This window comes from Corvus hawaiiensis, chromosome Z, assembly GCF_020740725.1.
Source record: "Corvus hawaiiensis isolate bCorHaw1 chromosome Z, bCorHaw1.pri.cur, whole genome shotgun sequence".
Classification (NCBI taxonomy): Eukaryota; Metazoa; Chordata; class Aves; order Passeriformes; family Corvidae; genus Corvus; species Corvus hawaiiensis.
Window position 1 is genome coordinate 79,375,278 of NC_063255.1, and position 26,559 is coordinate 79,401,836.

At 55.1% G+C, this 26,559-nt stretch overlaps 4 protein-coding genes across 16 annotated transcripts in view; 2 read left to right on the plus strand and 2 right to left on the minus strand.

The window, feature by feature from the left end:
• The window catches only part of FRMPD1 (FERM and PDZ domain containing 1), a 27,185-nt gene extending 22,211 nt beyond the window's left edge, over positions 1 to 4,974 (plus strand). For all 8 annotated transcript variants that reach the window (XM_048291271.1, XM_048291270.1, XM_048291269.1 and 5 more), the window contains one exon: positions 661 to 4,974. In XM_048291271.1, coding sequence (XP_048147228.1) covers positions 661 to 2,975 — 2,315 coding nt within the window. In that variant the 3' untranslated portion in view covers positions 2,976 to 4,974. The remainder of the gene's footprint in view (positions 1 to 660) is intronic.
• TRMT10B (tRNA methyltransferase 10B) lies at positions 4,443 to 8,090 on the minus strand. Of its 2 annotated transcripts, none has more exons than XM_048291280.1 (7): positions 7,908 to 8,090; positions 7,388 to 7,630; positions 7,049 to 7,201; positions 6,611 to 6,689; positions 6,229 to 6,296; positions 5,884 to 6,004; positions 4,443 to 5,104 (listed from the first exon to the last, which is right to left on the minus strand). In XM_048291280.1, the coding sequence occupies exons 1-7, from the start codon at positions 8,073 to 8,075 to the stop codon at positions 4,911 to 4,913; spliced, it is 1,026 nt and encodes a 341-aa protein (XP_048147237.1). In that variant the 5' UTR covers positions 8,076 to 8,090; the 3' UTR covers positions 4,443 to 4,910. The 2 variants fall into 2 exon arrangements, with proteins under 2 accessions (XP_048147237.1, XP_048147236.1); XM_048291279.1 differs by having other exon boundaries at positions 5,884 to 6,007.
• A 3,120-nt stretch (positions 8,091 to 11,210) lies between these two features.
• On the plus strand, positions 11,211 to 17,846 carry DCAF10 (DDB1 and CUL4 associated factor 10). Of its 2 annotated transcripts, none has more exons than XM_048291276.1 (7): positions 11,211 to 11,500; positions 12,091 to 12,204; positions 13,647 to 13,844; positions 14,277 to 14,479; positions 14,602 to 14,712; positions 15,630 to 15,775; positions 17,010 to 17,846. In XM_048291276.1, the coding sequence occupies exons 1-7, from the start codon at positions 11,211 to 11,213 to the stop codon at positions 17,376 to 17,378; spliced, it is 1,431 nt and encodes a 476-aa protein (XP_048147233.1). In that variant the 3' UTR covers positions 17,379 to 17,846. The 2 variants fall into 2 exon arrangements, with proteins under 2 accessions (XP_048147233.1, XP_048147234.1); XM_048291277.1 differs by having other exon boundaries at positions 17,034 to 17,846.
• Positions 17,847 to 21,855: 4,009 nt separating this feature from the next.
• Positions 21,856 to 26,047, minus strand: SLC25A51 (solute carrier family 25 member 51). Of its 4 annotated transcripts, none has more exons than XM_048291866.1 (3): positions 25,925 to 26,047; positions 24,922 to 25,122; positions 21,856 to 24,419 (listed from the first exon to the last, which is right to left on the minus strand). In XM_048291866.1, the coding sequence occupies exon 3, from the start codon at positions 24,400 to 24,402 to the stop codon at positions 23,506 to 23,508; it is 897 nt and encodes a 298-aa protein (XP_048147823.1). In that variant the 5' UTR covers positions 24,403 to 24,419; positions 24,922 to 25,122; positions 25,925 to 26,047; the 3' UTR covers positions 21,856 to 23,505. The 4 variants fall into 4 exon arrangements, with proteins under 4 accessions (XP_048147823.1, XP_048147826.1, XP_048147825.1 ...); XM_048291869.1 differs by having other exon boundaries at positions 21,856 to 24,497; XM_048291868.1 differs by having other exon boundaries at positions 24,798 to 25,122.
• Positions 26,048 to 26,559: the final 512 nt, after the last annotated feature.

Genomic DNA, 26,559 nt, shown 5'->3' on the forward strand with positions numbered 1-26,559 from the left:
CCCCAAGATCAAAGGTCGTGTTCAGGTCAGAGGCTTGTTACATAGATGAGTCAAGGATTCCCAGGGCTGGCAGCTCCCTGGCCATTGTATTTTCTCAGAAATGAGATGATCCTTGTTTCTGGAGTAATCAGCTCTTTCAGTATTAACTGAACCTCTTAAGAATTTGATTTGTGCCATTAGAACAGTTTTGGCTTTCATATTATTGCACAGTCACTGTACTGTGTTCAGGAAAAACCTGTCTTCTCTGGAAATTTTTATCATCTAAATATCCAGCTGGGAACCTCTGACTGCATTTCTATTTGATGACAAGCCCACAGCTGTGGGCAGTGCTCTTGTAGTGCTGCTGCTGTCCCCAGGTGTAACTGGAGACTTACCTGCCTTCTGGTGAGGCGACTCCAGAGCCCTCATCACTACCCCTGGCCTTCAGTCCTTGTAGCCACACACTCAGGCTCTGCCTTTTTCGTGGCGTCCAGCCTCCAGTAGGTACTTGATCACGAGAGACCATTTCCTTTTGCCCTTGGGAGCCAGGCATTGCTGCTGGGCATTTGTGTCTGTGATTCCAAGTCCTGTGCCAAGAGCTTTTTGGCCAACTGTGTAGGCAGGTGGATATACTGCTGCCCAGGATGGCTTCATGATTTCCATGTTTTTTCTTGCCATCAGGTTATGATATGGCATCCTGGGAGGGTACGGAGAGCTCCTCCTGCATCCCAAAGAGGCTGAGGTGCTACAGCCTGGGGGAGACCCCATCGATGAGGGAGAAGGACGGGCAGGAGAAGGAGCTGACCTACACCAAGAACCTGAGGAAGAGAAGGTCTTTCCTGAAAACTGACTACACCTCTCAGGTCAGTTTCCCTGCAGCTCTCCCAGGCTCTCCACAGCGCTGCTGCTCCTGGCCACCCACTCAACCCTCTACAGAGGACACAGGGAAGGACATGGACATGGGGCTTCCTCTGGCCACCCAGGCCCAGAGGGACCCTGCTGGCTCAGACCCCTGCTCTGACCTGATGGACATGGAGCCTGACACCACGGAGACAAAGTCAGTGAGGGAATGGGTGGTTTCATCTGTTTCGGACATTCACCATCCTGGTGACCAGCGTGGGGAGGTGGACCTCCAGCCAGCACACCCCCCTTTGCTGTCCCTGGAGGAAGCTGAGCCCCTTCCCAGAGGTCAGAGTGGAGCTGCTCAGGAAAGCTCCCCAAAGGAGGCAGATCCCAGGTATCTGACCGAGGAGAGCCGTGTGCCCACGGGAGGCTGGCAGACCAAAGGGGCGCAGGAGGGGGGGCGTGGGGTGGTGGCCACCCAGCACAAGGTTAGTGTTGTGCCCTCATCCTGGGATCCAGAGGGGACCTGCCTCCCTGACAAACTCCTGCTACTGCCACCAGCTCCTGGCCCCAGCATGGCCCCTCCCTGGGAGCTGGCCCAGGACCAGGGACCGCTCCCTGCGAGTGTGGAGCCTTCCCCCGCTCCCTGTCAGGAGAGCCAAGCCAATGGTCAGAGCTGTATCACTGGCAAGGGCAGCGCTGATGGTGATCACTGTGCCGATGGTCAGCACTGTGCTGAGAGCGAGGGCCGTGCTGATGGTCAGCACTCTGCTGATGGTCAGTGTTGTGCCGATGGTCAGTGCCATGCCAACAGCAGCAGCGATGGGGCCGTGTCCTGGGCGAGGAGCCCACAGGTGGTGAGTGGGGAGACCCTGTGGAAAGTGCACGAAGGCCACGTGGGGTTCCCAGAGGCAGCCCAGCTCCTGGCAGATGGCAGCAGTGCCTCGGGGCCCTCCTGGCTCTCGTTCGGGGTGAGGACAGACCCTGTGTCACCCAGCTCACTGCAGGACAGGGTGGATGACTCACGTGAGCCTTTGGCCTGTCTGAGGACCAGCGGGTGCGTGGGGGCCAGTGCTGTTGGAAGGAAGATGCTAACAGCCCCTGCTGGAGCAGGCTGCAGCAGGGAGCTGGTGAGCAGCTCTGGGCCGGGTGAAGGGCAGCCCACGAGAGATGCAGATGTGACTCAGCCAGAGCCTAGATGGGCTTCTCTTCCTAGAGAACAGGCTGCGGGGCTGGGGAAGGACTCCTGCCTGGCTCCATCTGCAGCGCTTTCCCTCTCCTCAGTCCCAGTTCCCTTGGGGAAAGGAGCAGGAGCCCACGGGGCTGCAAAACACTCCTTCCTCTGTCTTAACCCCGAGGATGGTGAGCAGACCCCTTCACCCCGAATCCCAGCCGGGCCCTTGGGCTGTTCCCTGGCACCACGTGGGCTGGAGAGCTGTGTCTGCCGGCTGCCCTACATCAGCTGCTTCCCCCAGCCCCACAACCAGGGGGAGCGTGACACCAGCCCCCCCCAGTTTCCAGGGCCCCTCACCACCCCACCCTCTGGCAGCTGCAGCCTTCCCAGGACCCCTGGGAGCAGTTCCCCAGTCTCCATTGCTGGGGACGGAGCAGGGCAGGACCCCCACATCCGGGTGCTTGGGCAGCTGAAGGACCAGGCATGGATGAGCCCTGCGGATTTCTCCCGCTTCCTGGCCTACACTGCGGAGCTCCAGGAGGTTGTAGGGAAGCTCTGTGGGAACCAGGCAACCCACCTGCATGACCAATGTGCAGAGCAGGGTGCAGAGAGCAAGGGTGCCCTGGGCTGGGCTTCCCAGGACCTGCTGTCCAGCTGCCAGGCGCTCCTGAGCACAGAGCAGCCTCTCACAGAGATGCAGCGTGCGCTGAGGGCCACATTCGACCGCCTGGTTCACCTGGCAGTGACCTGCTTCCAGGTGACACACTGCCGGCGCTGCAGGCAGAGGCAGCAGGAGCTGGGAGCTGCGCTGGGGGATGTGGTGGGCACCTACCAGCAGCTGGTGCAGGCTCTGCACCAGCAGCTCCATCGGCAGGTCTGCCCTGAGCTGGGCACCAAGCTCCTTGCCCGCCAGCACACGGCCCTAGCAGCTGCTGTCTTCTGTCTGCTGCAGCAGTTCAGGGCATCGCCGTGGATGTGACAGGCTGGGTGGGGTACACGAGGGCACTGAGGGCGACAGAGCCCAGACGTGTGCCCTCTTTCCACCTCAGGCTCTCTCCCAGGCGATGTTTAGCCCAGGATGGCCATGGGAGGATGTGCCCACACCTGTTGGCTGGGCTCCCCAAGAGCAGCCGTGCCCTGGGGTGCTCTTGGAGCACTTCAGTGTGTGTCTTGCCCAGGGCTCATCCCTTGCCTCCCACAGGCTGTGCAGGTGATCAGTCTCACGGTGTTGTCTCAGCTGCCTTTGTCACCCATGGGGAAGGGTGGGAGCCTTTCAGCCTGCCTTTCATCCACTCTGCTCTCCAGGCAGGCTCCGGACTAAAGGCACATCGAACCCACCCTGGCCTAACGTGAAGGACCCCAGGTGGCTTTTTCCACCTTCTGCGGCTGAGGGAACACAGTGATCCTGTATCAGCTGCTTTTCCTTAGCAGGAGAGGGCTGTCCCAGCCAGGGCAGCTCCTCTGCTGCCGTGTGCTGATGAGCGAGACAGGCCCTGATCAGCTCCACCCCACCCTCGGAGCTGCTCACGGCTCGGTGTCTGCCAGAAGGCAGGGGCAAGCCCCGACACCGTAACGCTGTGGTCGGAGCTGTGCAGGGGCTGTCAGTCGCTGCCTCGGCGAGGACCAGCCCGGTCCCCCTCCCACCCGGCGCACCGCACCTGGCCAGGTGTGAGCTGGAAGGGGTTTTGCTGTGCATCCCCGCGGGGCAGCACTGCAGTGCCCTTGGGGGGAGGGGGCAGAGGCCGGTCCCTCACTGCTGAGGTCTAGCCTGGGGGTGTTGAGGGGCGGCTGCCTTTCCCCAGGGCGCTGTTGCTGCAGCTGAGCGTGCTTAGGGTGACAGGGGTCTGCACCAGCAGCTGAGGGGCAGGGGTGGGCTGGAGTGATGGCACCACCTCTCCCCAGGCACCGTAGGGACAGGAGTGTCCCCTGGCTCTGGGACACCAAAGGGGACCATCTCCATATCCAGCTTGCCAAGAGCCCCCAGGGCACAGCGACAGGCATTTGCCAACACTGACACCACAACACCCTGAGTCCCTGTTGTGGCTTAACCTTACCTTGGGCTAACCCTGGCTTGGGTTAAACCACGACAGCCCCCCAACAACTCCTGCGGACCCCGCTGTCACACGCACTTGGGCACAAGCCTCAAGGCTGTGAAAGGGTCTTGCTGTGAGAGAGGAATGAAAACACATAACCAAACTTACCTCAGATGACCTTCAGGTCCTGCTGCCAGTGGCCACGAGGTTTTAGGGCTTTCGGCAGCAATGGCTGAGGTAATGTATCAACTCAGCTGCACCCAACACACTTCCTTCTGTGGCTGTGGCACGTGTCACTGCTCTGTGCAGGGCACGGCCGAGCCCAGGTACCTCCCAGCAGGGATGTGGGGGTCAGGGACCTGTGTGTGTCAGGTGTGACGAGGTATTGCTCATCAGTAACTGTAGAAACACAATGGGGATCTAAACATTTTATTTTGTATTAGATGCATACTACTAGCCAAAGGCTTCAACAACTCACCTAGTCTTCACTGGGTTTAAGTTGTTGGGACATAGTGCCCTTGGGAGCTGCTCCCTGTCCCGCACTCTCCTGCAGGAGCAGCACTGTCCTGTCCCATGGTAGGGGGTTTTCCTTGCCCATAAGCTTTGCAATCCTAACTTCACCTTTCTCTGTTTCAATAAAATGAAGAAAACACCTTAAGGCTCTCCTCCCCATCCCAGAGCAAGTGTAGGTACAGGAGTCACAAACAGCTGCAAAGAAGCAAAACTGAATTCCTGTCAGTTTTCACTTGATCGCAGGCTCCACCAGCTTTTGTTTCCTGCTCAAGGGGATGGGGATGTCCAGCACTACACTCCTGAGGTAGAAGGTGTCACTCCAAGAAGGTCCTCACACTGCTGGAAACCAAGCTGTCTGCTGTGCACAGTCACGCTGGTGCTTCCTGCCTCTGCAGCTCCTCACCACAAAATAAAGCATTTTCTTGGGCAGCAGTGGTGCACTGGGCTGTCTCCACCTGTTCCACTGTATCTGGTAGCACATAGCCTTTTCCAGAGGAAACTCCAGCCCTCAGGGCTGCCGGCCAGCTCCGTGTGTTGTAGTAGGTGGACAGGACATCAAAGACTGTCAGGAGCAGAGAGATACTGAGTCACACACGTGCTGTGAGGATGGCGGCAGCAGCTCTACAGACACCCACTGAACACGAGGGAGGTGATAACAGCTGACCCAGAGAGGGTCCCCACGTACCACCTGATGAGCTGGTGCTTGAGGCAGCTTACCTAGGGGCAGACAGCTATTTTGGAGAGGACTTTAGGGAGCTCTGGGCAAAGCAAAAGTGACTGTGTCAACTAGAGCAAGGTGCCACCCATCACTGTTTCGGCTGACATGTACCACCTGTCGGTGTCCCCCCTGTAGAGAGCCACACGTGCTGTGCTCCCACCATCACTCCCAGGCACTTACACCCCACCCCATGGGCACAGAGCCCTCAGCCACTTCCACTGCCTTGTGTCGATGGATGGAGGGGCAACACAGTCCTCACATCAGGGGTAAAAGCTTTGAGGAGCTGGCCTGGGTCATGAGCCCCTCCGCAGTCACCAGCAGAGAGACATTCGCCTTGCAGAGGTGAAGGAACATGAGCTCATCCTCTGCTGTGAGCAGGTGTGCCAGCCCATCGGGGTACAGGACACCAACACCCCTCCCCGCCATTGTCAGACTTGGCTGAGCATGGCACAGACCTCAAAACTCCCATCCCTCCGCAGCCTATCCCTCCAGCAGCCCTCCAGCCCAGTGTCCCCTGCCTTGTGCACAGCTTCCCGGGGAGCACAGGATTGCGCCCAGCCTTTGGATCACACCAGACCCCAGGGTGTCCCCCGGGACCCTGCAGCCCCGCTGCAGCCCCTCACCCTGGTTGATGGCCAGTGTCTCGGAGTGGTAGTTCCTGGCATTGGGGGCTTTCACCATGTACTCGCGGATGGGGAGTCGGGCTGTCTGCAGGGACTGCTCCCGTGCCCGCCGCAGGGTCAGCTGCTGCAGGGGACACACGGACACGCTGACATACAGCGTCCCACGTGTGGCATGAGCAGCCACAGAGCCAAAACCCGCCCTGGGGCTCGTGGCACCCGCACTGCTGCAGCCTCTCCCAGCTTGCTGCTGGGCCCAGGAAGAATTTGAAGAAAAAGGGATGGGGAGGCAGCCGCAGCACTGGGATGTCTCTGGTGTTGTGAAGGAATGGGGCAGGCATCACCCACCTTGTGAATGCTCTCATCCACCAGCCCTCCCAGCACGTACACCTTGTCCGGATCGATGTCTTCAAGGACTAGAAATAGGACGTGCACTGGCTCACCACCACACAGCAGTAAATCCTGCAGGACACTGCTCTGCCAGCAGACCCCACGTCCAAGGACAGCAGTGGGCAGAGCGCCCTCGCCCCAGGGGCTGAGGCCTGGGGGCAGATGGGTCCCACCAGCACAGATTTAGCACCAGATGTGAGCACACAGCACACCCTGGCCAATGTGAGACAGCCTATGTAGGAACGACTTGCCTGAAGCATGGAATAGCCTCAAAAAGAAATTTCTAAAAGCCAGCCTTTGGCTCTGTTTCTCCTTTGCCTAAAGCATGTGAAATATTTACCGTTCTCAGAGTCAGGAGTGAGATAAACAATGGCATCCAAAGGAAACAGGTCCAGGTAACTCTGTGGAGTTGTATCCATCTGAAAACACCAGACAGAGTGAAGCAGCCAGTTAGCCCAAGGTGCATCTGACAGAACAAAGCCCCCTCCCAGACACAGAGATATCCTGGGACTGACACTACTGCTTTGGACACACAAACTCCTAAAGATCTTGTAGATCCTACAGATCTCCAGTGACCCAGGGTTTTTCTTTCTCAATTGGAAAACGTTTTCTGTTCTAGGCACTGACAGACACACTTCTAAAAACTCCATTAAATTCTCTCCTCATCAGAAGTTCTCAGTGCGCTCTGAGGAAGGGAGAGCAGCAACAACTGTCTGATTTTAAATAAGATGCAGAGCACAGGGCTGAGCTCTCCCTGATCCCGTAGCCAGACCCTCACCAGGTATCCAGCGAAGCCGTCGTTCATGCGGAAGCACTGCTCGTAAATCGGCGTCCCCGCCGCGAACCCCGTCAGGCACAGCCAGAAGGGCCGAGCGGCGCGGCGGTTCGCCCCGTAAAGCCTGCGGATCTGGGAGGCGAGGCGGCCACTCTCCTTGGGGACAGAGCGGGACGGTGACCCCGAGCCCGGGGCTGGCGGTCCCGCCGAGCTCGGTCACACGCCGGCTGGGAGCCCAGGGCGGGTCCTGCCGAGCCCCCGGTGCCCCGCCCGCGGCAGGGACGGGCACACGCGGAGGGCAGCATGTCCAGGACCCCCGAGCAGCCCCCGGGACCCCCGCACCTTCTCGGTCATGCTGCCGCCCACGCCGAGGTCCACGCAGAGCCGCGGGCCCGCCGCCCGCGCCTCCAGCAGCCGCTCCGTGGCGAGGGCGGCCGGGACCCTTCCGCTGCCGAGCGCCGGTCCCGGGCCGATTCCGTCCGCTGGTGCCCGCCGTGCCCGGCGGCGCTGCCGCTCCTGCCGCCGCTTCCCGCGCCGGGCGGCGAGAACCCGCTGCCAGCGCCGCCGCTTCCGCAGCGCGTTCCTCTGCGGGAGGGAAGCGGGCACGGCGCTCAGCGGGGCCCGGCGCCGATAGCGGCCCCGCCGCCCGCACCGAGCACCGAGCGCGGCCCCTCCGCACGCACCGAGCACCGATAGCGGCCCCGCCGCCCGCTCCGAGCACCGAGCGCGGCCCCTCCGCACGCACCGAGCACCGCCCCGCCGCCCGCACCGAGCACCGAGCGCGGCCCCTCCGCACGCACCGAGCACCGATAGCGGCCCCGCCGCCCGCACCGAGCACCGAGCACCGCCCCGCCGCCCGCACCGAGCACGGCTCCTCCGCGCCGTCCGCCCGCCCCGCGCTGGGACCGCCCGCGGCCGAAGGCTCGATCCGCAGCAGCCGCAGCGCCTCGGCCGCCACCGCGGCCTCCGCCTCCGCCTCCGCCTCGCCCGCCGCCGCCTCCATCCCCGCCGCCGGCCCTGCCGCCTCCATCGCGCCGCTGGGACGGAAGGGGCGGGTCCGGGGCGGGTCCGGGGCGGGTCCGGGGCGGGTCCGGGGCGGGTCCGGGGCGGGTCCGGGGCGGGTCCGGGGCGGGTCCGGGGCGGGTCCGGGGCGGGTCCGGGGCGGGTCCGGGGCGGGTCCGGGGCGGGTCCGGGGCGGGTCCGGCCGTTCCTCCGTGGTGCGGCACCGCCCGGCCGAACCGAGAGTTCCCCCGCGGAGCCCCGTACTCCTGGTGCCCGTTCTCCCGCCGAGCAGGTCGGCTCCAGTGCCGGTCCGTGACGGGGGTCTCGGCTATCAGCTGTACAAAGTGTTTCACGAGCTTCCCCAAAAGTTTCGTCCTGAGGTGGTTTCCCTGTTTGTCGCCGTGTTGAACCAACGGTTCGCACCACAGATGCCACAGGCCTGGTCAGCCTGGGGCAACTTCCCAGGGATCCTCCTCCATCGTGCACCACCTGTCTTGTATATTCTAATTATTTTATCATTATTCTTCCTTTTCTGTCCCATTATACTGTCTCTATGGAGATAAGCATAAGCAGATGGAATTCAGAGATAGAATTTGGATAGCCAATGAATCCCCAAAAATTACTTATGATTTGGAAAAGGTGGAAGAATTGCATGACCAGCACATCCTTCTGGCTGGAATTGCAGGAAGCCAGCTGACTGATGCCTGGCCAGGTCATGCGCAGGAGGCTCCCCCAAAAGCTCTGACCACCTGGAAATCTGCATCCCACACCATATGGCATGCTCAGTATGTAAACTGGGGGAACGTAAAGGGAGGGGATACAAATAACAGCTGACCCAGCTGGCATCAACTGTCTTGGTTGTAGCCCCCCTGCCAGCCTGCTGTCAGGGCAGAAGCAGCTGGAACGCCCCTGGCAGGGCCAGCACTGCCCGGCAAAGCCATAACATCCGCGTATGATCAGCATTCTCCTCACCCTGAATGCAGAGCAGGGCACTACGCCTGCTCTCGGGAAGAAATGAACTCAACCCCAGCGCAAAGCAGGATGTCCAGTCAGGTCCAGCACAAACCTGACTGGGCAGTGAGGGAGGCAAGCAACACTTCTTGGAAACCCCTTCCAGCCCACAGGATAGGGCTTTACTGAAATCCTGTGGTGTGTGCGCAGGGATGGGGGAGGGACCGGTTCCATGAGGCCAGGGGTCTGTGTCTCACACACAGGGTCAGCTGCAACAACACTGACTTGTATTTTGTTTCCTGGGAGAGCATCTGTGTTTCCCTGAGGCACTATCAGGAGTACATTTTACATTTCCCAGCACTGCTCTGCCAAGAAACTCTTCTCGAGGCCTGGTGCGTTAATATCACCCTCTGCGCTGGGTGTTGCTACAGCTCTTGACCTGTTTCTCCATGAACAGACTGGGGTTCTGCCCAAGGTGTTCCAAGCATGTCTCCCCAGCCCACCGAACACACTCTGCCTCCTCCTGGTCCCAGACCCCGGCATGGCCTCACTGTGCCATCTCTTGATGCTCTGTGACTGGGGCAGGTCTCTCTGTGGTGACCAGGGGCAGGACTCCAAACGTTCTAGCAGGTCCCCAGGAATGAGGGAGATCCAAGACTGAGCTGTGAATTTTGAGGTCAAAGTGGAGTCAGTAGTAGATGGGTAGAGAAAACTTTGGGGGTAAGACTTGAGATAACATGCAAGGGACAAGGAATGTTTTGGAGGAAAGCTGAGTTCCTCTGTAGGGGACAGAATGAACATTTGGAGATAAGATAGAGGTCACAGTGACACTCCCAGCATGAAACAGACCCCAAAGGAGGGGGTGGTCCGGCCGCTGGACTCGAAGCCTGGGACTGTTATGGATGCCATCCTCACTGACACCTGTCCTGCACCTTCCAGCACCAGACCAGACGAATGAGGCCTCTCCAGACTCCTCTTTGCCAACAAGGTTTTAGTAGCGTCTTTCGTGCTCTCAGAACACGCTGTTTGAAAAAACATATTGACATTTAATATATTTATAAAAATATTATGTCAGTATGTTTGTAAAAACACAAGGAAAAATATTCACAGTCCACTAGAGCAGTGGCTTTTGTGGGGAGGAGGGACCCTGACCGTAAGGCATCACCCTGGGTAGTTTTGGAAAAAACCTGCTGCTAATTGTCTTAAAGAGGGCAAAGAGTGCTGGGCCAGGACTGGGTGGGGGGCACCAGGCTCAGGGAGGCGCAGGCCCGGGGAGGGAGGTGCTGTCCCAAACGTGGGCTCATTCCCAGGGGCGCAGCCCCAGGTCACACACCGAGCTCAGGCACTGCTGGTTCACCCTGGATTTTCGTCCTAGTTTGCACAAGGCAGGAGCTGGGTGCACACAAAAGCTGCTCGCCGACCATCAAAACTTTACACTGTTTATACATAGTACAAAGACATCAGCAGTAATTGGTTACAAATTACATCTCTTTTCTGTTAATTAGTACTCAACCCTCCGTTTGCTGTTTATATCTCCCTTCTCGCGCTGAGCAGTCCGAGGCACAGTTCATCCCTCCGTTTGCGCCTGCGGTCCGTTTTGGGTCGGTGCTGGCGATCCCCAGGGCCGGCACGGCCCCGCCCGCCTCACGCCCGTGGCCCTCGCCCAGACAGCAAATTCCTCTTAGGATGGTCTTCCCTGTTCGTCAGAAGAGAAGAGGAGGTGAGCACCGGACGGCCCCAGTGCAGCCGCTGGATGACAACGGCTCGGCTGCAGCCGCCCCTGAGCGCCCGGCGCCAGAGCCCGCGCCCTGGGGGCCCCGCGCTCTGAGGGGCCCCGGCTCTGAGGGCCCCGAGTTCTGAGGGGCCCGGGCTCTGAGGGGCCCCGAGTTCTGAGGGGCCCGCGCTCTGAGGGGCCTCGAGTTCTGAGGGGCCCGCGCTCTGAGGGGCCCCGGCCTCTGAGGGGCCCCGGCTCTGAGGGGCCCGCGCTCTGAGGGGCCCCGGGCTCTGAGGGGCCCGGGCTCTGAGGGGCCCGGGCTCTGAGGGGCCCGCGCTCTGAGGGGCCCGCGCTCTGAGAATCCTGCTCATCCACTGCGGTCACGTGCAGTGGCGAACACGTGATCGGTGTGGGCGGGGTCTCGGGGGCGGGTCCGCGCAGGCGCAGTGGCGCGGGGCGGCCGGCAGGGGGCGGACGCGGGCCGGCGCTGCCGCCGCCATGAGCAAGGGCCCGGGGCCGGAGCCGGGGCCGGGGCCGGGGCTGGACCCGGGGCCGGACCCGGAGCCCCCCCGCCACAGCGACCCCGCGGACCCGGGGCCCGGCGCCCCGGGCGGGCTCTTCGCGTGGCTGCGCGGGCGCTGCCTGGGCCGCGGGGCCGCCGTGGACCCGGCGCGGGACACGTTCGGCGCCATGACCGGGCTGTACGGCGCCATCCAGCCCGCGGACTCCGTGTCCCTCAGCACCCGCACCCACGGCGCCGTCTTCAACCTCGAGTACTCGCCCGACGGGTAGGTGTGCTCGGGATCCCTCCCAGGTGTGCCCCGCGCTCCCCATCACGGTGTGCGGAGGCTCCGCGTAGGTGTGCCCGGCGCTTCAGGTGTGCCCCACATCCCCGTCCAGCTGTGCCCGTGCATCCCGAGGCGCAGGGTCCGTTCTGGTGGCCAGGTGTCAGCGCTGCTTACATCAGCAGCACCCCTGGGCTGTGGTTTAAATAACTGGGGCAAGTTCCTGGCGTGCGGTGTCATCCTGTGCTCCTCCCACCTCACCTGGGTGGAGCAGGGACTCTCTCCAGGAGGAGAGGGGCCAGGGGTGACAATCCTGCTAACGAGTGTCCAGCTCAGGCTGGTGCTGGGGGTCCCCCCGCTACTGCCAAATTTGTATTTTGCAAGGTTTTAGTGCAAAAAATCCGACTGGTTTGCAGAAGGGCAAATAGATATTCCATATAAACCTTTGAATCAGTGTTACTTCTTCTGTCTCAGAACCCCTGGAAGGTGTGGGCAGATGGACCCGATGACACAGGGAGTCTGTGGCATGACAGGCACCTGCTGGAGGGCAAAACCCAGCACAAACACAGAGTTTTCTGTTCCGCTCCCTGCAGGTCGGTGCTGACCGTTGCCTGTGAACAGACTGAAGTCCTGCTCTTTGACCCAATATCTTCAAAGCACATCAAGACTCTCTCCGAAGCTCATGAAGACTGTGTAAATAACATCAGGTAGGTCAGGAGGGACATTTTAACACAACTCAGCCTGTACTTAGGCTTTATAGTTTAAATCCTCTGCCACTTTCTTGGGATAGAGCTGCAGATAGCAAGAGCAGGAGTCTAAATCCATCACTATTTTTACCATGTAATATTTTTGCTTTTTAATTCAGGGGTTTTAAGCTGTTCTGGGAATAGATTTTGAGGTGTGAATTTAATTCTAACAATATTGCAGCTGCTCTTCATTCAGATTCTCAAAGCAAAAAAAACCACTCCAAAACCAACTACACACCAACCAACTGCACACCAACAAAAAACCTCAACCAAGAACTAAACCGAAACAAAACAACCCAGGAAAACTTTAGAATATTCTGAGTGTTTTCACTCAAAAGAGCCCAATATGATGTGGGGTGCCATGTTCGTCATGGTTGTCCTTGTTACAAAAGACTGAAGTTTTACGTTAGCTGGATGTCTGTCAGGAAAGCTGGATTAAAATGTGTGTCTGTCTGACACAAAGGAACTGAACTCTGTTCTGCACGCAGTTACTACAGCGTAACCTGGAGCCTTGCTCAGGTTGATGAGCAGGATTCTGCAGCACTGCAGAAGGCCCTTGTAGTAAGCACCAAAGATGCCTACTATTTACCAAAGTTTGGGATTTTTCCAATGGCAGTTGGGTATTAATTTTTCAAAGTTGTTGGTGCTTTTGCTTGGTGTAGCTCTAGGCTTGAAGGATTTTTAGTGGGTGTTTTTTGGATGGGTGTCTTGTTCCTTTTACCTCAGTTAGGGCTTTTCTTAATTGAGTGCCTTCATCGAATGTCTTCCAAACATAAACCAGCATGCTTTGTCCTTCTGAAAGTCAAGGCTTGCCTGAATTCCAGTGGTGCTTGCCTTTGATCTGCATAGTGCAAACTCAGTGATTTAATCTGTTGATTTTCTCAGTGAACCAAGTAACTTATATTGGTATGTTCTCAAACAAGGTCTCGTCTTCACTCGGTGGTTTTGAAAAGCCTTGAATTTGCTTCAGTAAACTCTGGACTCCGTTTATTCAGTTTATTTCCTAGCTGTGCTGGTTTCAACCCCACTGAGCTGAACGTTGTCCAGAGGGGGAACAGACTGAGTTACTGTGGGGGGTCTGTCTGAGCACGTGTTCCAGTGGTGGTTTGGCTCTTGTGTGATTTGAACACAATTCATTAACGCACAAACCCCCTAAAAACCCCCAAACCAAATCAAACCTCTGCTGTCCCTCTGTGTGTTTGCTCGTTTGCTGCTACAGAGGCACTGCTGGTTCATATCCCAGCAGTTCAGTGGAACTTCCACTGGCACACACTCTGCTGTAAGTTGGAGGGGTTTTGTTTGTGGCTGCTCTGCTTATCTCTGCATTAGCTTACATTCCTGCCTAAGAACGTTTGCCTTGGAGACGGCCTTGAGCAGCTGCCGTGTCTCCCTCCTGCTCCCAGGTTCCTGGATAACCGGCTGTTCGCAACGTGCTCTGATGACACGACGATAGCGCTCTGGGACCTGAGGAAGCTGAACACCAAAGTATGTACTCTGCATGGCCACACCAGCTGGGTCAAGAATATTGAGTACGACACCAACACGAGGTTACTGGTGACGTCGGGCTTTGATGGAAACGTCATCATCTGGGATACCAACAGGTACGTGGCTGTGCTCACCCCTTGGCCTTTCTGCAGCACACCAGGACAGGTACAAGATGCAAGGCCTGCCTCCTTGAGTGGGGCTGCCATGTGTTCTGAAACACTGGGAGTAGTTCATAGCCCTTACCAAGAGCATGCATCACCTCTCTGGTAATAGTAAATGGCTAGAAAGGAGATTCTCTTGCTGACGTGCCAACACGTGGTTCTTTCTTCCCAAGAAGGTTCTGTCCTCATCGTTGTAGTTGTATGAATGTGTGACTTCTCCCATTTCATTAAAAAGTAGGAGAAAGACATAAATAAAGTGCTCGAGAAAAAGGTTGTGGGGTGAGCAAAATGAGTGATGCTGGGCACATCCTGTACTCTTGTGGACACGATCAGGAGCTTGAGCTGGAGCTGACCACAGGCCCCTCTTGTGCTTTCCTTGCTATCCAGGTGCACAGAGGATGGATGTCCCCACAAGAAGTTTTTTCACACCCGTTTTCTGATGCGAATGAGGCTGACACCAGACTGTTCCAAAATGCTGATCTCCACCTCCTCTGGTTACCTTCTGATTTTGCACGACCTTGACCTAAACAAGTCTTTAGAGGTTGGCAGCTACCCGATTTTAAGAGCCAGGAGGACCACATCGAGCTCAGGTGAATGCTGGTGAGGCGGTCTGTGGCAGTTCTGTGCTAGGGGTATTTTGTGGGCTGCTCTTGGCCAGCAGCCCGCGTGTGCTGGGGTACCTGTGGGCTCATCTGTCTGGTGCTGTTTGCAGACATAACGTCATCAGGCTCCTCTGGCCCTCGAGCTGTGGGCTCACCCTGTCACCAGAACAACTCGGGGCCGCTCTCGGAGAAAACCTTGTCACGGCCCTCCCAGCGAGAAGGTAGGAAAGATCACTACAAGAAAGATAAATGAAAAGAAATCCTGGACTTTAATTTACTGTATTCAAAAGAGGCCAGAGTACGATAGTGAAAAATTGCATTTTTGTCCTGTGGTTTTTAAAGAATGGTGTTGCTGAGACTTCTACTTAACCAATAAAATCTCATTGCACACCAAAGCCTGGGGATCTAATCCGGTTTTATTTCTGAGAAATCTGGTAAAAGTAACAAGATCTTTATTTTGCTTCAATATGTTGTTGTTACGTAGAGGTGCTCTGTTTTCCTTGTGTTTTTCCTTGAACAAAGTTTGTGTGAATGATCTGTAAGGGAAAAAAAGAGGATACACTTCCAGAGAATCAGCGTGAACTTGGCAAATGGGTGAATACTTGGTGCATCCCTTGCAATTTCAAATAAATGTAATGTTAATTTTTAGCTACTCGTGGTTGTGAGATGCTGAAGTATTCTGATGAGAGGAGGCTTACCTGGATGCCAGGGAGTGATTTACCTGGGGGTGAGGGGAAGAAGGGAGAAAAGCTGCAAGCTGCACAAGTTTTGGAAGGAATTTGGAGAGGACATCATACAAGTTTGAGAATCAACAGTTCTTATAAAAACTGCACTCTTTAGATTTTGCTGTAGTGCTAATGTAGAGCGTAAGTGTGGAAGGTTAATGTAGTTGTCAGCGTGGGCTGGTTCAATACAGGTCTTGGCATTCAGATTTCCACAAAAGGAGCTGTTTGAAGAGAGGACTGAGCCCAGTCTGGTGTTGGCTGCAGGAGTTTCTGTGTCCTGACAGTGTGTGGTCTGTCCTGGCAGCCATGTGCAGCTGCCACAGGTGTGACCCCACTTCAGCAGCAGGATGGGTGAGAGAGGTGAAGGTCAATGTATGCATTTCTCTGGGACTCACAGTTAATTCCTCTTCCAGGGGGATCACCTAGAAATAGCCTTGAGGTGCTAACACCAGAGGTTCCTGGAGAAAGAGATCGCGGAAACTGCATCACATCCCTGCAGCTGCACCCCAAGGGGTGGGCCACGTTGCTCCGCTGCTCCAGCAACACAGATGACCAGGAGGTAACACATTACCTTGTGTTCTTCTTTAAAATACGTACAGTCAGATGTATCTCTTTTGTTGTTCTCTTTAAGTGATCTTCCTGGTAGAACCTGCTTCAAGCCTTTTACTTGATGTAGGAAGTCATAAGACCAGCTACAGTTCAGCTGCAAGCTGTGGATTCTGCTCCTCTGTCTTGACCAACAATAGACAATAATACTGGACCAATAATAAACAGTTCAGTTACTTTGATTGCTGATGTAAATTTAGGTTGCTTTGGTTTTGTTTGGGGTGGGATTTTTTTTTGTGTCTCTGTGTATTCGTTTGGGATTTTTTTTTTTTTTGGTTGAAGAAAGCCACTCTTTGTAATGGTAACCCTTCACAGAAGTGTAGGGGACTGAGTGGAAGCTTAACAGATTGGCTACAAATTCTAATGCTGGTTCTGTAATAATCAAACCACTGTACAACACAGAATTTCTGTAAAATGCAGAATGTTATATTGGGTCAGTTGGTACTGATGACTGAGTTATAACTTCTCTTAGTCCTAGAGTCTGCCTTACTCTCTTTTATTAATATTCATTGGCATTGTTTGTTTTGTGGTTATTTTAGTAGGATGCATGAAACAGAGCTAGGGATGCTTGTCGTGGGGCAGAGGTGGAATCAACATGATATAAACTTTGTCATTGATTTGGTTTTTTGCATTTGTTTTGAGAGTAAATAATGAGATGACAGACAGGGATCTTAATGTGTCTCACAAATAACAAACTGGCTGTAGAGCTGTTCATAACCTTCCTTCAAAACTCTGTCACCCCCTCATGTCAAGATTCCATTCCTTTTGAAGTCAAAGGTATAAAATGCCAGTGATCTGCTCTAAGTTACAGTCAGATGAATTTGACTTTATAGATTTAATTTAAATATTTACTAAATTAGAGCAGGTGCCTGGCCAAAGGATTAGGCTTTGCTCTCTGCAGATGAAACCTAGATTGGAAAGATTATATCTAGCACCCATTTAATTAAAATAGCAGCTTTTAATGCTGGGCAGCTGCTTTGCTTGGATAGTTCATAGGGAGGGAGGTGCTGAGGCAGTGGCCTGCTCTGGGTGCTCACTGAAGAGCAGGTCAGCAGGAGCATCACTCTCCTATGCCACTACCTGTTCATGTGAACTGCTCATTACCTATTCAGGTGCAGGGGGAGGGAATGTGTGTTTGCAGTGTTTTACTTCTCTTTCAGTGTCCCTTTCTCTGCCTCTCCCTTTAGTGGACTTGTGTCTATGAATTCCAGGAAGGAGCCCCGGTGCGCCCCGTCTCTCCGCGCTGCTCCCTGCGCCTGACGCACTGCATCGAGGAGGCCAACGTGGGCCGGGGCTACATCAAGGAGCTCTGCTTCAGCCCCGACGGCCGCATGATCTCGTCCCCGCACGGCTTCGGCATCCGCCTGCTGGGCTTCGACGCGCACTGCAGCGAGCTGGTGGACTGCCTGCCGCGGGAGGCCAGCCCCCTGCGCGAGATCCGCTCTCTCTACTCCCACAACGACGTGGTGCTGACCACCAAGTTCTCACCCACGCACTGTCAGATCGCCTCGGGGTGCCTTAGCGGACGTGTCTCCCTCTACCAGCCAAAGTTCTAGGCACACCAGCGGGACCTGTGGATGGATGTTTGTGGGTTTTAGTTCAGCTGAGTGGAAGTGTGCTGTCTCCAAAATCTGTGAATCCAGAGGAGGTCACAGTTACTGTGATCTGAGACGTGACAGTGGAAGGCTTTTTCAGGCCAGCACCATACAGATCTTGGTCCTGCGTCCCTGAGCCCGCGGCCACACGCCGTGTTCCGGCCCCACCAGCAGACCTCTGCTCCTGCTGCTCCTGTGCCATCAGGCTGCTGTCCTGCTGTGTTTGTACCTTGATACTTGATTGTTTCCTTCAGCGCAACTTGAATAGGCTGTTTGGAACCACGCAGAGGGGCAGGGTGCCCAGGTACCTCGTGTCCCAGAGGAGGTGGACTGCCTCACCTCTGCTTCCTCTTCTGTCGCTGAAGCAACTCTGTGGTGATTAGTAGATGAGTGCTTGTCTACGTAAGCAACACGGTTAGTTACTCTTACCAAAAAAAAAAAAAAAAAAAAAAAAGGAATTTTGCTTTCATTTCTATGTTAATGTGGTTGTCATTGGCTAGGAAAATGAATCACAGTGTGGCTTAGGCTGGCAGGGACCACTGGAGATCACCCAGGCCCAGCCCCTGCATGGGCAGGCTCCCTTGAGCCCACAACTGAGCACTAGGGAAGACCCTGCCCCAGAGGATCTCTGTATGTTGGTGCAGTGGGGCAGCTCTGGCCTCTCCTCTGCCAGGTTTCTGTTGCAGGGAGCTTTCCACATCATCCCACATCTGAAACACGGTGGCTTTCTGCTGATGTTTGGGTATTTCCCACCTGGCTGTTTTTCCACACACACCTTGCCTGCACTCTTGCTGTGGGAGAAATTAATTTGGATGTGTCCCTAGTATTGCCAGATGAGCCTTTCTTCACCTGTGCTGTCGGGGAGGGGATTAAAAGCAAACCTGTCACTATGAGATCTGCCTGGATCTAATCAGGCTTATCATCAGTGCAAACAGTACAGTGAAACACTGTAATGTTCACCCTGGTGAAGGGTCTGGAGGGGAAGCCATAGGAGGAGCAGCTGAGATCACTTGGTTTGTTCAGCTTGGAGGAATCTGAGATGAGACCTCGTTGTGCTCTCGAACATTCTCCTGTGCGGCAGTGGAGAGGCAGGTACCGATCACTTCTGTGACAGGGACAGGAGCCAGCGAATGGCTGGAGCTGTACCAAGGCAGGCTCAGGCTGGAGAGCAGGGAAAGCTTCTTCCCCCAGAGGGTGCTGGGCACTGCCCAGGCTCCCCAGGGAATGGGCACGGCCCTGAGGCTGCCAGAGCTCCAAGAGCATTTGGACACCTGTGCAGGGCCAGGGCTTGGACTTGATGATCCTGGGGGTCCCTTCCAGCTCAGTGTATTCTGTGATTCAATGGTCACACCCAAAGTATGAATGCCAGATTTCAGCCCTTGAGTTAGTAGAGCTAACCTTGTAAATGCACAGGTATTTCAGTCTTGTACATCCGTATGAGTTTATAACATTCTCATCCACTTACATGTTCCAATATAGGGTTTTTTTTAGTATTTCACTGTAGTTTTGCAGACCAGTCACACACTCAGTTCAGCAGGGAACTTGACCTGAAAGGACTGTCACCTGCTGGTGTTCAGGTTCACTCTCTCTGGCTCGATGGAGCACACTTGTTCAAAGCTGACTCTTACAAAGCCTTTTGCAAAACGTATTTGGGGATAAAGACAACATTTATGGACGTGAGAGAGCTGGAAAGAGAAGCCTGGGGATCCTCCTGTAGCTTTGTATTTATGTGGGTAGTATACCCTGGTGCAGAAATCATTGAAACTTAATGCTCCTCTGCATTATGAGAAAAAAAATCCCAAGTTTCCTCTTCTGGAGAATTTCTTTGGTAATATGAAGCCTCCAATTTTGTGTGTTTGGTAATCTGAGGGCAAACATTCCTTTTGCTGGCCTGAGCCTGCATGGGGGGCAGGTGGGTCTGCTGGGTTGTTAAAGCAGCTCAGGGCACTTCCCTCAGCTGTGGTTCAACGCCCTGGAAGTGAAGTGTGCAGGAAGCTTGGGGACAAGTGTGGGATATGAGATTTTTATGCAAAGGAAGAGCTACAAGGAGTTTGTAATGGGCCAAGCTGTTTGGGGAAAAAAACATGTCCTGCCCTGGACTACAGCAGCTTTTCCCCAAGCATTTGCTGTCCCACTGCCAGGCTGCTGTTTTCTCACCTTATTTAATGTTTTATTACACATCATGGAAGGGACTGCAGGGATGTTTGAGGGAATCTTACAGTTCTCATGGGCTTGCACAGTGTTTGTTTTGGAGGTGAAGGAGCACCCACAGGATCAAAGAGGTTCTTGGGTGGGTCTGTCTGTCTGTTTTCAAGGCTGTTTTTGTTTTTCCTGTCAGAACTTCCTCAGACTGGTGGATCCCTAGTGACTGTAACCCTATGCCTGTGAATATGCACTGAGTGTTACCTTTTTAATTCTACCTCATGATACGCTGTGTTTTACACCAGTATTGTGCTGAGCTTTGGACACTCACCTTTCTGTATAAAGGACCGTTACCCCAAAGTGACAGATGTGTCACCACTCCTTGATACCACCTGTGGTTGGCTGACAGGCCCTGCCCGGCTCCGGGACCGACAGCTTACCCGGTGAAGGGGTTTGGTCACCCTGATGCTTTCGTAGCGTGTCCAGCAGATGCATAAAATGACAGAATCTGTACATGTATGCTGTAGAATTGTTACTTAGTTCTGATGAATTTTGTAATAAGTTTGAATTAGAGTAAGTAGGTAATCTTAGATTTTGGTCATTTGATTGATTACTCCTTTCCAACAACACTTGGAAGTTTTCCATGAAGGCTTTACCACGTTTTACCTGTGAAGTTCACTGCTCAGTGGCTTACAGCTGACATGCCTCACAGTCATGTGGTGGTGTAAGGGTTTTCAGTTCTCTCTCAGTAACATTACTGAAACAATGAATTTATGTGTTGGTGAGCTTTGGGTTATTTCTAGGTAGTCAAAAAAAAAAAACTTTATCTTCTAGTTGTGTTTCAAAAGTTGAATGCTCAGCCTCGAGAAGTGTGTAAAACTGTGAAACAACTGCAAGGAAACATTTCCACGGGAGGTGAAGGACGGCGCTGACAGACGGGGAGGGCGTGGCTCGCACCAGGGGTGTCTGCAGACTGGTGTTGCAGCACTCGATAATTCCACAGCGTTTCTCGGGGGCCGGAGCTCTGTCGGAGCGCACAGCACGCCGTCGCTGCTGGTGGTTTCCTGCTCCTGGGGGAGCGCCCGGCGTGCGGCAGCCACGGATCCGGCGGGGCGGTCACAGCGGCGGCGGCCGCAGGAGCCAAAGCCGTGTCGGAGCTGGTTTTCCGTGTGTCCCACTCCGTGTCCGTGTGCTGGGAGCACGTGCGTTCCCAGTGCTCGCTCCCGGGAGGGCAGAGGCCGTTCCGGTGAGCCCGGGGGTGCCGCCGTCCGCGCGTCAGACAGGGACAGTCCGGGGAGCAATGTCATCGCCACACCATGGGGATAGGAAGAAAAGCACAGCGATAGACAGACACTCACACGTTTGTTTGCACTCTTGGAGTCTTGGGGTAAGGACAGTTCGATGCCTACTACCAGAATTAGAATGTAAACATCAGTTTTTTCGGGGGGGTGTGTGGTTAATTTAGTGGGGTTTGTTTTTGTTTGTGTTGTGATTTTGATTTTGGTAGCACTGATGTGGAGAAGGTTCTGACATCGTAAACATGGGTCTGTTGCTCTAGGACATACAAACTCCTAGAAAAAAAGAACTACGCTTGCCAAATGAAAACTTTTTAAAAAAATCTACTTTACAGATTGTAAAAAGTTGCAGAGAAAGGAAGAAGTCAACGACCCATCAGGTTTTTGACCTGCAGGAAACAGAAACTTCTCATTGGCTGATCTTAGTCAAAGGTGCATTTTCTAAAGCACTAAATATCCTCAGTTAAGTATAAGGTTTTTAATACAGAAACAAATTGTGCATGTAGAGTATTTTGAAATACCTGAGATTTCATAGTAAAAACTGTAGCCTTTTAATACCGTATATGAAGTATCAGAACTGCTTTGGAAGTATTGTACTTACAGCCGTACAGTAACTTACTATTTGTGGACAGTTTCTCTTGCTTGCATAATAAACATTTAATAATTCACTGAATTGAAATGTATTTTATTTATGTTAAAAGGAGCCATGCTCACTGGCTCTTGCCTGCCCCCCAAAGTTAAGAGGAAAATCACCTTCTAGTGCTTCGATGTTGCCATTCTCAAGTGTGTGTGTCACAGTAGAGCTTTTCCATAAAGTTTTTCTGAAAGTGACCTCATAGAAGAGTCCAAACTGACTCTGAACCTCAGACCCAGGGCTCCACTATTTCATTTTTGCTGGGGTAGTTGGGCACTGACCATCTCTGGGCTTGTGCCAAACTCTCACCCTCAACACTTTGGCTTCCCTGACATTACAGGAGCACACAACACCTTCCACAGAGAAACAGGATGCAGATTTGTTTTTATTCCATCAAGGATTGATTACAAAAAGAAAAAAAATGGTACACTGGTAAAAATCAGATTCTGCCAGTAACAAACATCCAGTAAACATTTTATTTAGAAGCAGATAATCACCACTGGGATACAGGAACTCGTGCTTGTGCCCACCCACTGCCGGCTGTGAAGCTCAGGACTGTGTTTATGATTACAACACACTGATTAGCATCAATTTCGGAAGACAGTTTCAGCAAATGGAAAACTCAAATTCAGAAAAGCAATATCCCCTCCAAGACTTAAGAAAAGACTAAATTCAAACCAGTTTCTGGAAGCTCTGCTGCTCCCCATCATCCAAAGTGTTTTGGTTTATACATGAGTGTATAATTTAACTAAAAGAGGAAGCCCTCAGGGAGATTCAAACGCTTTTTGTTGGGACCCTCATCTAGCTCAGAGTTGTGCTTGCTCTTCTGTCCCTGTATCTAAAGCCTGAAGTCTCCTCTCTCTCAACTCCCATGTCTGTAAGACACAGTTCTATTTCTGTCAGTCCTTTTCAATATTTGCCTACAGAAGTCCTGAAACATGTCTCCAAACACTCCACCTTTCCTGCCTCCCTGCTTCCAAGGTCATCTTTGGCTTTTCGTCTCTGCTATACCTACAGACCTCCACTGAAGCAGGTAACCCAGGAATCTCACCTTGTCTGTGCCACTCTGTCTTGCAGAACTGTTAACAGTACACACCAAGCAGGCAGAACCCCGAGTTTTGGGTAAAACCATCTCGTGATCTGTAATTCCACAGAGGGAACTGAGAAAAGATGCTGCAGTGCAAAAAGCCATGTGTGAAGTGCTTGAGCAGCTGCAAGAGCTGGAGTGTCCCATGAGCGTTACAGACAGGGACATCTCCCTGATCCTGTAGCTGGAGGCAACAGAAAAAGCAGCAATGCAGAAAAAAAAAAATCCTCTCAAAAAGCAGAACAGACTCCGTGTTTTTTAATGAGGAAGGACACTTTAAAGCTTTAGTAAGTTTGCTGTTCCATTCCTTCCACTTTTCCCTTTTCACAGGAAGGCACACGTACACACGTACACACACACACACAGAAATCCAGCCTGGGCTGAGGTCACACGTTCAGTGCCATGGCTGGAGGACAAGGTCACCACAGGCCACGCTTTGCAGTGGCTGCAGCAAGCTGAGGTGCAGCTGGGAGCTCTGCACTTCAGTCATCCCCTTCTGGATCAGTCCTTTGAGCTTTACACAATGAGGACCCCAAAACATCTGAAAATGCAGTTCCAAAATCGAGACTTGGAAGATGATCAGGCAGTGGAATTGTTTTTCTTCAGCCCCTCCTTGATTCTCATGTTCTAAACATGGGCAGTGGAGCACATCCCATCACAGAGCGTTAAGGAATTTTGGGAGTGATACACAGTAATACAAGTATTTTTGTTTTCTCTTTTAGACCTCGTCAAGTAGCTCTGTAAGGGGTAAACTCACCTGCCAGCAAAGGAATACTTTAAAAAGTTCATCATAATTGCACCAAGGTTTACATGTATCACCATTCACCCCATAAATACTGAAGGCTGGAAGGAATTACCTGTCACATGCACAGGCACTGTTCCCTGGGACTGAGGACACTGAGTGCCAACACACCACGAGCAGGACGGGGGTCACAGCAGCTTCAGCAGGAACTCGTAGGTGGCGTTGATGATCCCCCAGGACAGCACAGAGCGGTGGTAGTTCAGGTGGGCTCCTCTAAAGAGGTGCATCAGCTTCCTGTCGCGTTCCAGCCAGATCTTCACTAACACTTTGGAGAAGGACTGAAATTCGCCACCAATCTGAGCTTGCATGCGAGTTTTTACGACATTCACAGGGAAGAACAAGAAGCCCAGCACAGCGCCCAGCAGCCCCCCGCAGATGAAGTCGTTGACCATGTGAGCACTGTACGAGGTGGCTTCAGGCAGACACTGCTTGATGGGCCCCCGCAGGCCAAAGAAGAGCACGTTACTGGGCCCGTTTCGGAGCAGAATAGGTACCAATCCCCGGTAATACTCCCGCATCCCGTATGCTTTCAGCACCTTGAAAGCCTGGTAAGTGTTTGTGAACTTATCGTGGTGTTTGTAGTCCTGGAGCAGCGTCTGGACGCGCTCGAAGGGCGTGAGCACGGCCTCGGTGGTGCCAGCCAGGGCGGCCGCCGCACTGCGCGTGAGGAGCTCGGGCGCGCGCGCGTGGCTGAGCAGCAGCGCCGAGAAATCCTCGTAGAGGCCGAACATGAGCGCCAGTGTGGTGGTTTTCTGCATGAGCGGGGGCAGGATGCCGCGGTACAGCGTGCGCAGCCCGTCGCGGCGCAGCTGGCGCACGGCGTCCTGCGTGCGCAGCCCGTACAGCTGCTGCCGGAACAGCACCTTCTGGATGGGGAACGTCACCGCGATGTTGGTGAAGGCCGCGCAGTAGCCGCACAGGTAGTGCTTGCCCGAGGCAGCCGCCGTGTCCCGGCTCGCAGACTCCTCGGGGGCTGCCGCAGCAGAGCCTCCTGGACCCGCGGGTCCGGCCTTCCCGTGCAGCATGGCTCAGCGCCTCCTCCCTGCGCCAGAAACAACCAGCGTGAGAGAGCTGCGGCTGACCCTGCAGCTCTTCCTGCTCAGGGCATCACTCAAACATCCTGTTAAAGAAAAGCCCGTATAAGGGGAAAAGCAACAAATGGCAGATCTGATGGATGCTTTGCCATCTCTGCTCAGGTCTAGGAGACAGTAAAGAGCAGCAGTTCTTCCCTTCTGTGCTCTTTCAAACTAAAACAGAAATAAATCAGGAGGAACTCCCCTGGAATTACAAATTCCAACAGTGAAAGGTTGATCCTCACACTAATAAAACTGTGTGAACAACAGAGAATCTGCCAGAAAACCTGAAAAACCCCCAAATTAAATCAAATACGTGCAGCAGCATTACAAAACCTGATCCTTACACTCTGCCTCTTCCTGGGGCAGAAAACACCAGATAACACTTCGTCGTGGTTCACCTCAGCCAGCAGCTGAGCACCACCAGCCCCACCGGCTGCACAGGTGTCACGCAGGTGTGGTATCACTGACACGGTGGAGAAATTCTTTACGAGTCCCAGGTCACTGCCACGCAGCCTCCTCTGCATCAGCCCCCACGCTCGGCATCCACGTTCTGCTGAGAAGCTTCAGAAGTCAAATTTGGCTAGGCCCAGGGTCCTGAAGGACATGTGGACAGAGACAGCTTGACCCGACAGTCTGGGGAGGACAGCAGGGATCTTTACCTGGCAAACCCTGTTTGACAGAAGAATGGGATTATTTATTTAACAGTTACAAAAAGATGTTTCTGCAGGTGCCCGCATCGCACCCCACAGCTCAGCCTGAGAAAGGTCAGTGACAGCCACGTGAGGCTGCAGGTGGTTTGTGAGCCTGAAATCCTCCCCAGCACCAGCAACACACACGACATTGCCAGGACTTGAAAGGGTGCTTGGGGACAACAGCCCTGCCTGCCTGAGGAGCTACTGCAACGAGGAAGGAAGAAAGAAAGGAGGCGGGAAAAGAAAAGGAGGGGCGAGAGAGAAAGGAGCGGGGGAAAACAGGGAGGAGAAAAGGGAGGGAAGAAAAGGGCGGGGTAGAGAGAAAGGCGGAGAAGAAAGAGAAAGGATGGGGGAAAGAACGGGAAGGCCGTTTGTTTTCCAAAGCTCCCGCTGCGTTTGATGTGAGCACTGCCTTTGTGCCCGGGGAACCCCCGCGCTCCTGCTCCTGGCTCCAGGAGGAGCGCTCCGAGCGGCTCCCGGCGGGGCCCTCCCCGCTCTCGGCCGCGGGAGCCAGAGCCCGGCGCTGCCCGCGCACAGGCCGGGGCCGGGCCGCTCCCCGCGCACGCCCGATCCCTCCCGACACTGTGCCGTGCCCCGCCGCGCCCACACCGGCACACCGCGCCTCCCGGTGCGATTTCAGCCCCTGCACCGGGGCCCAAGGTCAGTCCGGCGGCAGCGGCTGCGGCCCGGCCGGGCCCAGGGAACCGCGACTTCCTGCTTCCCCGCAGCTCCCGCGGCCGCGGCAGCCACCGAGCCGGCGGCGGGCGGGCGGGACGCACCTGCGGGCGGTGCTGCCATGGCGGGAGCGGGGCGGGAGCGGAGCCGGAACGGAGCCGGAGCGGAGCCGGAGCGCGATCGCGGCGCCCCAAGCGCCCGGCCCGGCGCGGCCTCGCGCCGCTCTCTGACGTCACCGCGCCGCCATCTGGCGTCACCGCGCCGCCGCACGGGGCGGGGCCGGCGGAGGGTGCCGGGACCTGGTGGCGTCACGCATCTACGTGACAAAAGCCGCCGCGCCTCCGCGCGTGTCAGCCAATCAAACACGCCGTCCGCATGGCCACGCCCCCGGGGGCGGGGCGGCGGCGGGAGCGCGGGCGGAACCGGGAGGCGGCGAGTTCAGCTGAGCTCCGCTCGGCTTCGCAGGGGGCCGGGCCGGGCTGGGCCGGCTGGGGCTCGTTGTCCCTCCTGCGGCCGCAGGTGCTCCCTGGTGGCACCCCCCGCCCGGCCCCGTGCTGCCCCCCGGTCCCGCGGCCCCGGGGAGCTCGATCCCTGCGGCTCTCCGGGAGAGGCGGATCCGCCGTGCCCGCACTGCCTCTCGCAGAGGATGGAGAGCGCCGGCGGTGTCTGTGTCCGGCTGCGGAGTTCAGTTAGTTCTGTTCGTTCGGGAGCAGATCGTACGGGCTCGTGTTCGTTGCGG